The sequence below is a fragment of the Elaeis guineensis genome, chromosome 16, assembly GCF_000442705.2.
Source record: "Elaeis guineensis isolate ETL-2024a chromosome 16, EG11, whole genome shotgun sequence".
Taxonomy (NCBI): Eukaryota; Viridiplantae; Streptophyta; class Magnoliopsida; order Arecales; family Arecaceae; genus Elaeis; species Elaeis guineensis.
This window is the reverse complement of record NC_026008.2, coordinates 21795745-21807362: the sequence shown is the minus strand read 5'-3', so window position 1 is coordinate 21807362 and position 11618 is coordinate 21795745. Positions and strand designations below refer to the sequence as shown.

Here is an 11618-nt window from a genome sequence, read left to right as displayed (position 1 = left end):
CTTGATGATTGACTTTTGGGATATATTTTTCAACAACTCTCACTTGTCCTAAAGCCACTCGGCACAGTATCTAATATCCATCTTTGACTTGTGGTTGTCGAACTCCTTTATTTTCAGGGCTTTAGTGAAGGGGTCGGCCAAGTTCTCCTTTCCGTCGATCTTCTGAAGGTCGACGTCATCTTGATCTATGATTTCTCAGATCAGGTGGAAGCAACGCAAAATATGGTTCGTCCATTGGTGTGCTTTGGGTTTCTTCGCCTGAGCTATGGCACCAGTGCTATCGCAATAGGGCAGGACCGGACCATCGAGGGAGGGTACTACTTCGAGCTTGATGATGAATTTTCTCAGCCACACAGCTTCCTTCACGGCATCCGATGCTGCGATATACTCCACTTCACAAACAGAGTCTGCCACAATATGCTGCTTGAAACTCTTCCAGTAGATAGCTCCACCATTCAGAGTAAAGATATAATCTGACATGCTTCTACTGTCATCATGGTCAGATTGAAAGCTGGAGTCTGTGAACCCCACAAGTTTCAGATCTGACTCGCCATAAACCAACCATTGATCCTTAGTATTTTTCAAATACTTAAGGATGGCTTTAACCACTTTTCAGTGATTTTCTTCAGGATCAGATTGGTATCTACTCACTACTCCTAGTGAGTATGCCACATCTGATCTTGTAAATATCATGGCGTACATGATAGATCCCACGACTGAAGCATATGAGATTCTACTCATACGCTCTCTCTCTTCAGGAGTTGTCGGACAATCTTTCTTAGAGAGAGAAATTTCATGACCTATCGGTAGATAGCCCTTCTTGAAATTCTCCATGCCGAACCTCTTCAGCACAGTGTCTATGTACGTGGACTGGGATAATCCAAGCATCTTTTTAGATCTATCCCTATAGATCTTCATCCCTAGGATGTAGGATGCTTCACCCAAGTCCTTCATGGAGAACTGTGATGACAACCAAACTTTTATTTTCTGTAGCGCGGGGATGTCATTTTCGATTAAAAGAATGTCATCCACATACAAGATAAGAAATACCATAACTGTACCATTTATCTATTTATAGATGCATAGCTCTTCTCCGTTCTTAATGAAGCCATACGTTTTAATCACCTTATCAAAATGCATGTTTCAACTCCGAGAAGCTCACTTCAATCCATAAATGGATCTCTGAAACTTGCATACCTTGGACTCATCTGTGGATGTAAACTCCTCAGGTTGTATCATATACACTTCTTCGGTCAGCTCTCCATTCAAGAAAGCTGTCTTTACATCCATTTGCCAGATCTCATAATCTAGATGGACAGCAATTGCAAGCATTATCCAAATGGATTTGAGCATTTCCACAGAAGAAAACGTTTCGTCATAGTCAATACCATAATGTTGACGATACCCCTTGGCAATCAGACGGACTTTATAGGTCTCCACCTTTCCGTCTGTGCCCCTTTTCTTTTTGAACACCCATTTACACCCAATGAGTTTAACTCCTTCAGGTGGGTCAACCAATGTCCATACATCGTTGACCTTCATGGACTCTATTTCGGATTCATGGCTTCAAGTCATTTCTCAGAATCAGGTCTCTGCATTGCATCCATACAGGTGATCAGATCCTCATCGTTCTCATCGAGTTCGATGGGATCACCGTCTCGGACCAAGAAACCATAGTATCTGTCCGACTGATGCGGTACTCTACCGGATCACCTTAATGGTGCAGGTACATTGAGCTCCGGATCTGATTTAATCAAATCCAACTTAGATTCAGCTATTGGTGTCGGTCCTTCTACCTATTGAACTTTATCAAGTTCAACCTTAGAGGCAACGGTTCCTTCATCAAGGAACTATTTTCTAAAAAGATTACCTTAAGACTGATGAACACCTTTTGTTCATCAGCATGGTAGAAAAAAATATCTTTTGGTCTCTTTGGGATACCCGATGAATGTGTATTTGTCAGACCTAGGTCCAAGTTTGTCTGTGACTAATCGTTTGATATAGGTCGGGCTCCCCCAGACCCTAAGGTGTGAAAGTGCTGGCTTACGTCCTGTCCATATCTCATATGGAGTCTTAATTACAAACTTACTTGGAACCCTATTTAACAGATAACAGGCCGATTTGAATGCATATCCCCAGAAGGATATCGACAAGCTGGCAAAACCCATCATGGATCGAACCATATCTAACAGAGTCCGATTTCTTTTTTTAGACACACCATTATGCTGTGGAATTCCTGGAGGAGTCCTTTAGGAGAGAATCCCATTCTCTCCTAGATATGTGAGAAACTCACTAGAAAGATATTTTTCTCTTCGGTTAGATCGAAGAGTTTTAATGCTCTTTCCAGTTTATTTTTCTACTTCACTTCGAAATCATTTGAACATTTCAAATGAATCCGACTTATATTTCATCAGATAGACATATCCATATCTAGATAGATCATCTGTGAAAGTTATGAAGTAGAAATATCCACCTCTAGCACTTGTGCTCATGGGCCCGCATACATCAGTATGTACTAGGCCCAAGAGCTCAATAGCTCTCTCACTTTTTTCAGTAAAAGGTGACTTGGTCATTTTACCAAGAAGACAGGACTCACAGGTTGGAAGTGATTCACAATCACTGACTTCGAAGATTCTCTCTTGAGTCAACCTGTTTATTCTGTTCTTGTTTATATGACCTAGTCTACAGTGCCATAAGTAGATATCTGACACACTATCTAATTTAGGGTGCTTGCCAGTAGAATAGACTCTTATCGGGCTTGATCTTTCTGATCTGGCCCTGCACTGATATCCCAGCCTGAACTTGTACCTTCTTCACTTTCTTCTTCTTGTTCTTCTTCCTTTTTTAAAGGGTCAAAAATCAGAAGACGAACTTCTCACTAAGTTCACCGACTCCTTGTGGAGTTGGTGATCCTTTTCAAAGTTCTGAAGCAACCCCAGTAACCCATGGTAGTTCACTTCAGGCTTTATCATTCTATAATGAGTGAGAAATGGGAGATAAGATTTGGGCAACAAGTTTAGTATTGCATCTTTCCCAAGCTGCTCATGCAAGGAAAAGCCAAGCTTACTCAATCATTCCATCAGCTCGATCATGTACAATACATGATTAGTGACAGAGGCACCATCCTGCATTTTGGCATTGAAGATGGCACAACTAGTCTTATGCCTCTCCACATCATCGGGTGTACCAAAGGCATCCTCCAACACTTGAAGTATATCCTTTGACTGAGCCATCTCAAATCTGCGACTGAACTCATTGCTCATGGCAGCCAGCATGATACAGCGCACCGTGGTGCAGTCACTGAGCCACTTCTGGTAAGTGTCTCTGACTGTTCCACGTGCATTGGCAACTGGCTCCTCAGGTGCAGGATCCATTATCACATCCGTTCATGCTCCAAGACTATCTTCAACTTTTGGTACCAGCTACCGAAGTTGGGTCCCACCAACTTATCATTGTCCAACAATGATCGGAGCGATAGGAAAGTGGCCATATCTGCACAAAAAAAAATCATAACCTAATTAGTAATTGATTCATTAAACCTAAAGATTTGAACTTTAATAAAAAGGTTTCTCTCATTATTTTATTCGAATTGATAGCTTCTACCTCCAATTCGAGGAATTACCCTAATTCCTTAGTGGGTACTAGAATCCACTTAGACTGCACACAAGTCCAACTTTAGTTGGCCAACCCATGTACATCTAAGGGTAGGTTCATAACCAATTATTTCTTTAAATAATTTTTAGTAATTTTAATTTTGCCCCAAAAACTTAATCAGTAGGCTTTGGCCTCCACTTTAAGGATTCGGTTAGATCCAACCATTAACATGACCATACTTGGTGCATCTAACCAACGAATGATTAAGCCCAACTTTGGTTGGCTCACCTAACCACCATTAGAGAGACACTTTCAAGTCATCATATGATGAGTGATAATGCTATTAGTCAACAAGCACCAGACCTTTGGGTCTGCAATGATTATTGAGTTAATGGACTCATTATCAAACACCTTAATGGGAGGCTATGACTCAGTTATCTCTATATCTTTATCATTTTAAGGACCTAATAATTTTAGAAGATTTAAATGATTTAGAAGATGAGGTCAGATGAACCAGCTTATCATGATCCTCCCACTGGCTTCACCAAGTCAGCTTAAGGGAGACCATTAAAAGGGCTAGTCTAAGAAAACCTAAATCAGTCTCACTGATTTACCTAGCTGACATGGGTCAGCTCGAATAGTCAAGTGATCCGATCAAAACATAATTTCATGAAGAGGTCAGGTAAGTTCGATCAGTGGAAGGGTCGGCCAAAGCTTGCCTTAGACACCATCAAAAATGGTTAGGTAAGCAGGCTCCCAATTAAAAACCACCGGTCTGGTTTATCTTAGACACCAACTGATTTAATTAGTTTCGATTAGATCAACCTAACAGTTCATGCTAGACCGCTTAGCCAAGAATCGAGTCCATTTGGTTCTCGTTAAAAAATTAAAATTTATTTTTTAAAATCAGAGAATTTTTAGATCTAAGATTCTATTATATGATTATTACATAGTATTAAATTAAAAATTAAAATATATAGAGCATGAACTACATGTTGATCATATCAACATGTTTCTATACTACATCTAATGTATGTATTAAAGAATAGATCAGATCTATTACCTTGCAAGTTAGACGTTCTAACCTTGCTGATCCGGGCTTGAAGATGATGTTGCAAACCGCACACGTGTCCGATCTCTAGGAGTCATCCACACGAGCCCACGAATCTCGATCAGAAGTTCTACTTCAAGAAATCAGCACAGTATGCTAGTACTGCACTGATTCTTCTTCGATAGTTGATCAGGTGCCTCCTTCTTCTTGATTTGGGATCTTTCAAAGATAAAAAGTAGGAGGAGGAGTTTTAGATCTGAGACACTCTCAGAAAACTCAAGATGGAAGAAGGAAAGAGATGAAACTAACAATCCTAGAAGAAGACCCTCTTCTTCTTCTCTTTACTCTCTCGTAGATACCCTGTCTTGTGTCTATTATATCTCCATGATCTAAAGATCTTTCTCTTTGATTTTTAGATGCCCCAAAGATCTTTTAAATCTCTATATTCACTGAAAATTTCATGAAAAAACTCATTTTATAGAGAGAGATATGATAGAGTCCTTGTCTAGGTCAAATACCTAGTCAAGGCTTATCCAAACATGGCAAGATAAGGGGCACCCAACTCTTGGGTGCCTCCTCTTTATTTTCGTACATGGACCACCAGAAAAGGATACACAATGTGTGCCCTAAAAGCTACGAAAATCTCAGAAAAAATTTGGATAAATTTGGTGCAAAAAGGAAAGAGTTTTGGATTTCTAAAACTCTATCTCATAGAATTTGAAATCCAAACTTATTCCTACTTTGATTTGATCCACAACCACTTTTCATGTATGAAAGAAGAGAAGAAGATAGGCTCAATCATGATAGATATCAATTGGTATGATGGAAAAAGCAATTGCTTCTTATGGCAAGCGAGGATAAAGGACGTGCTCTTCCAGCAAGGGTTGATTGATGCTCTCTTATGCAAAGAGAAGTTGATTACCATAGAGGAAAAGAGTTAGAAACGGCTCCAGATACAGGTGGTGAGTATGATTCGTTTGTAATTAATGGATAATGTGGTGATCCATGTGCTTAGCGAGACTTCTTCAAAGGCGATATGAATGAAGCTCTAGGACATGTACATAATGAAGTTACTCACCAATGCTCTCTTTTTATGGAAGTAATTCTACCAATTATGGATGAGCGAGAAACAAAGCATGCATGAGTATCTCAGCAACTTTTAGAGATCCTCACTTATCTCCTCAGCATTAGTGAGAAGGTTGAGGAGAAGACTAGGATGTTGGTCATGCTTTCATTGCTTCCTCTTTCTTTTGAGTCTTTAGTGATTGCTCTTCTTATGGAGAAGAGCACCATCAAGATGAATGAGGTCACTTTTGTACTTCTTTAGAATGAAGTTCTCAGGTGGGAGAACCGAGCTTCAAGTTCAGACGGTGACTTGATTTTGACAGTGACTGGAGGTGGTGGTGGCAGAGGATGAAGCAGCAGAGGATCGAAAGATGGGCGATCCAGATCCAAGTCGAGGGACTTCAGCAAGATCGGATGCTATCAGTGTGATGAGTTGGAGCATTGAGTCAGAGATTGTCCACAGCTTAGAGATCAAATGAAAACTACTGTGATGATGGTGGTCCATCATAGTGGCACTGATGAGACTGATGATGTGTTTATGGTCCTAAATGAGGTATCTACTTCTTCTCCTCAATAGATTTTAGATTTGGTTTGTTTGCATTATGTTTGTTGTAGAGAGAAGCTATTTGACTCTCTAAAGAGTAGTGAGGGCACTATTCATTTGTCAGATGGATCGAGCTATGCAATCAAAGATATTAGAACAGTCGGCTTATAGACACATGATAGAGCTATAAGAAAGTTGAGTGAGGTCAGATACATATCTAGTTTCAGGAGTAATTTGATTTTTCTGAGTAGACTAGATTCAAGCAGCTACAGATGGAGAGCTAATGATGGAATCCTGAAGGTTGTGTGCCAATAGGATTGTTATGAAGAAAAAGAAGTGTGGAGGACACTACCTTTTGGTAGAGAGCTTAGTGCAAGGTGGAGCTTCGATGCCATGAGAGCTCAGTGCGAGATAGAACTCTAGATATAGGTGGACTAGGCATGAGATGGAAGACTTGGAGAATGACAGGTGACGTCGCAGGATGAAGATTCTGTTGCTGTAGGAGGTTACTCCGAGCAGATCTTAGGTCAGGTAAGTTACAGCACATGATGGAGATGAGATCGAGAAGTCAAACTCGACTCCCATATTTGTCTATCCATAAGCTGCCAAGCATTTACCTCAAGGCATGGGGGCGAGATTATCTAGAAGTTCTCCAAATTATGTAGAGGCCGAATGCCTAGTCGAGATGGAGATTATTGGATTTTGGCACCTCGAATTTGACCCACAGTAGTGAAGCCCAAGATGGAGAAGCCCATGGCACAGGCCCATAGGAGTTTAGCTCGTAGGTGAGCAGGCTCGTAGGAAGATGATTTTCTTTTAAGATGTATTGGAGAAGAAGAATCTTTATTGATAATGGCCATGAAGGCATATGTGGAACTCATTAAGCTGGACCAAAAATGCATTGGTTAATTATATGACATGGGTACTTTTGGTCGGAGATGTAAGGATTGTATTCGGTATGTCAAAGGTTGTCAAGTATGTCAGAGAGATGGGCCATTCCAAAGAATTCCTGCAGTGGAGATGCAATATGTGATTAAACCTTGACTATTTAGAGGATAGGCAATGGGTTTGATTAGTCAAATTTATCTAGCTTCTTCAAAGAGGCAGAGTCAAAGTTATTAAACCCGGCCTGGGCCTTGACCCGGATAAGGCACCGGGTTAGTGGGTCAGCGGTTGAACCTGTGGGTCAACGGTTGAACCGATGGGTCAATGCACAAACCATAAAATTCAAAATTTAATAACCTGTTTATATCCAGAAATATAATAATAGTCCTGATAATATATATTCCAATGCTACAAGTATCAAAATACAAATGAAACAAAACTGTAATTTTATAAATACAAATAATTAGACTAAAATATTGATGAATATAAAGATTTAATGGCATAAAGTTATAAATGCATAATAACTAGTAGTTTAAAACATAACCATCCACATCTGTTAGCAAAATAAAAAGTTTTAACAAACAAGTACATAATAATGTATGACATTTCACTTCAATATCTTTTAAAAAAAAAGTTAAAAGTGATAAACAAGTACACAACATAAAAATTCAAGCTAATGGACTGAAATTTATGTCAATATTTGCAAAAACATCTTCTTGAGTTGCAATGTTCTCATCTCCTCCATCTTCTCTCCTATTCGCATCATTTCCACCATCATCACCATCCAAATCTTCCAAGTTCAATATATCTACAAAATCATAAATTTAACAAAAAGTTAAAAAGAAAAATCATATGTAATAAAATTGTAATAATATTTTATTCATAAACTATATAATAAAATAATTCGCTCATCATTATTATTATTTTCTTGAATAGAACATGATGCCAATTCACGGTGAAAAGTTTCTAATTCCTCACTAGTTAACTCCGATGGCTCATCGACTAATATCCATGCATCATTATCACCAAACAATTCAAAGTCAATAGGATCATAGTTGCGACCCTTGAAATAAAATCTGTATTTAATATTTGTTAGTTTGAAAATTAAATAACAAAAAATAATACAAGCAATTGGATATCATTCATAATAAAATTACCTTTGTTGTAATCTCAAATTATAGTACACAAATACTAGATCATTAAGCCTTTGATGCTCTAACCTATTTCTCTTTTTAGAATGAATATGTTCGAAGATGCTCCAATTTCTCTCGCACCCAGACGCACTACAAGTTTGGCTTAAAACACGAATAGCTAAATTTTGCAAATTAGGTGCACAACTTTCATAGGTGACCCACCATTCATCTAGATACAAAATATTGTATTTGTTAAAATAGAATGTAATTGAAAAAACTTTATATCAATGAAACTAATGAAAGCATAAGAACATAATTAAGGAACAAGCTTACCTGGAGCTAAGCGACTTCGATCATTTATAGCCGATGAGCATCCAAAGTCATTTTCTGCATTTCTAAATAACCTCATCTCATTAGTTAAGTTTCCCTGCAAGGTTGGATTACCAAATGAATATCTCTCTATGACATCTAAGAGTCCAGAAACACTACGAAGATGTTTATCCATAAGTTCTGAGTCATATTGAAAATAGGGATTCAACCAAAACCCAGCTGCATGAAGATTTTGGTGTAATTGCAAATTCCACCGAGAATCAACTATTCTCAAATAAGATTCAACTACAATCTTTCTCCTTCTAAATCTCTTGATCATTTCATCTCTAGCTTGATGCATAGCATGATACAAGTAACCCATTGAAGGTCTATCATCACTGTCAACAATCCTCAAAACTCGAATTAAAGGCTCTGTTAGTTTAATAATGGTTGCACATTCATTCCAAAAAAGAGAATTAAGCACGTCATCGGCGAGCTTTTTTCCTTTACTATCCTTAGCATAAGCTGAAGTTGTCCACTCTCTAGAAGTCACCATTGCTCTTAATGCATCTTTGTGGCCCAATATACTTTGTAAAGCAATAAAATTGGTAGCAAAACATGTAGGTGCCGGACGAATTATCTCCTTTCCACCAGTAAATTTTCTCATCAAATATAAAGGATAACAATGATTATAAATATATTTTGTGATACTTGCAGCATGGGCTACGGTGTTCTTCACTGAAACTAACTTGCCAATGTCTTGCATGATGAGATTAAGACAATGAGCAGCACAAGGTGACCAAAAAAGTGTAGGAAAGTCTTGCTCCAACTTTTTACCGACAGCAACATTGTTTGCAGCATTATCAGTCACTACATGAACAATATTTTCAAAACCAATGGACATGACAATTTTTTTGAACAACTTGTACAATATATCAGCTATCTTTGAGGTATCTGAAGCATCCACGCTTTTCAAAAATACGATCCCTGTAGGACAATAAACTAAAAAATTAATCAAAGTTCTCCTATACTGATCTGTCCATCCATCAGCTATGATTGTGCATCCTGTTTTCTTCCATGTGGCACGAAAGCTTTCAACATATTTTTTCACCTCATCAACATTCTTGGTTAACAAATAATCACGAACAGAATGAAAATTTGGAGCTTTGTAACCAGGCCCCATACTAGCTATGGCATCTATCATGCACTGATAATACTTAGAGTTGACAGCATTAAATGGCACACATGCATCTATCATCCATTTTACCACTGCAAGATCACACCTTTCAACTGCTTCTTTGTTTTGCAACAAGCTTTTTATAGTTGGTTGAGCACCAGGAGTTGTTCTTGGCATGAAATAATTTCTAATTATTCTTAGTTGTTTTCCTTTTTCACCTTCTATATTTTTACCTCTTGTATTACCCGTAGACTTGTTTGATGAGGGAGGAATTTCTTGTATGTCATCATCTTCACCTAATTGCCTATAATATACTTGTTCCTCATGTTCCTTATGCCTTGCACTAAAGGGATTGTAATCTTCACCCATTTCCTTTGTTCTTTTCTTCTTCTCACTAATAGCTTGAATATTTTGTATCATTTGATGGCGAATATCCGCCGGCACCTTGCGATATGGTTCTACTTCTCCTTTTACTCCTGCAAGATGTTGTTTGAAGCGATTGATCCCACCACCAGCAAATGACTTTCCACAATACAAGCATGCCAAATTCATCCTTTTGGTATTACCACTAAGTTCAGGAGCTTCTCTACAATGATTCCATGCAGGATCACTTTTACCTCTAACCCCAGTTATTTGAGTGGATGAAGTATTACTTGAATCATCCATGGATGGCATACTTCCCTCAACAGAGGCCATTTTGATAATCTGCAAAGAAAATTAAATTAAACTATAATTTATAAGTAGAAGATAAAATAAATAAATAACAAGATCAAGTCATCGACATCTTCTTTCATTTCTATCCAAATTTTTTTTCCCATAATCCTATAGAGTCAAACTCACGGTGATCACAGATTACAGAAATTAAAAAAATAATATTTAATATTTACTGTATCAATCAGCATAGCATTATTAAAAAAAAAATTCTTCATGTTCACGGGTGTTTACTGTACTGTGGTGTCTAGTGTTACTGTGACACTGCAGTCAGTCACACAGTTTTTTTTAAAAAAAAATTTCACCGTGTCAGCAGACAGTCACACACTCACACTGTCACAGCATTTAAAAAAAAAAATTTTTTTTTTCGCCATGTCCGCGGCTGTATAAGGAGGAGGAGGAGGAGGAGGCGGAAGGGGGAGGAAGGCAGACGACCATATGGAGGAGGAGGAGGATGCGAAGGGGGGAGGGAGCTGAGCGGAGGAGGCAAAGGGGGGAGCGTACGGAGGAGGAGGAGGAGGCGGAGGGGGGAGGGAACGGAGCGGAGGAGGAGGCCGAGGGGGGAGGGGGTCGAGCGTACGGAGGAGGAGAAGGAGGCGGCGGAGGGGGGAGGGAGCCGAGGGAGGAGGAGGCAGAGGGGGAAGGGGGCAGAGGGGGGAGGGAGTCGAGCGTACGGAGGAGGAGGAGATGGCGGAGGGGGGAAGGAGCCGGCGGAGGAGGAGGCAGAGGGGGGAGGGGGTCGAGCACTCGAGCGGAGGAAGAGGAGGCGGACGGCGGATTCCCGGACGGTGGAGGAGGAGGAGGTGGAGGGGGAAGGTGGCCGAGCGGAGAAGAAAGAGGCAGAGGGAGGTCCGGAGGGGAGGGGGCGAGCAAAGGAGGGCGGTCGCGGTTGGAGCCTTGGAGGAAGCAGACGGAGGCGGAGGGGGGAGGGAACGGAGCGGAGGAGGAGGCCGAGGGTGGAGGGGGTCGAGCGTACGGAGGAGGAGAAGGAGGCGGCGAAGGGGGGAGGGAGCCAAGGGAGGAGGAGGCAGAGGGGGAAGGGGGTAGAGGGGGGAGGGAGTCGAGCATACGGAGGAGGAGGAGATGGCGGAGGGGGGAAGGAGCCGACGGAGGAGGAGGCAGAGGGGGGAGGGGGTCGAGCACTCGAGC

General features: G+C 40.3%; 1 protein-coding gene across 1 annotated transcript; it reads right to left on the bottom strand.

Annotated features, from left to right (window-relative positions):
* Positions 1 to 7807: 7807 nt before the first annotated feature.
* Positions 7808 to 10454, bottom strand: LOC140854249 (uncharacterized). Its single transcript, XM_073249798.1, has 4 exons — positions 8606 to 10454; positions 8297 to 8501; positions 8094 to 8215; positions 7808 to 7947 (listed from the first exon to the last, which is right to left on the bottom strand). The coding sequence occupies exons 1-4, from the start codon at positions 10452 to 10454 to the stop codon at positions 7808 to 7810; spliced, it is 2316 nt and encodes a 771-aa protein (XP_073105899.1).
* Between the last annotated feature and the right edge of the window lie 1164 nt (positions 10455 to 11618).

What these genes read in the sequence shown, in the direction of transcription:
- LOC140854249 (XM_073249798.1), bottom strand. Translation starts at nt 10,454, where the DNA reads ATGGCCTCTGTTGAGGGAAGTATGCCATCCATGGATGATTCAAGTAAT. An exon ending in AATTTGAGATTACAACAAAG is followed by an intron (nt 8,216 to 8,296) that starts GTAATTTTATTA and finishes TATTAAATACAG; the next exon opens with ATTTTATTTCAAGGGTCGCA. An exon ending in GGAATTAGAAACTTTTCACC is followed by an intron (nt 7,948 to 8,093) that starts GTGAATTGGCAT and finishes ATGATTTTGTAG; the next exon opens with ATATATTGAACTTGGAAGAT.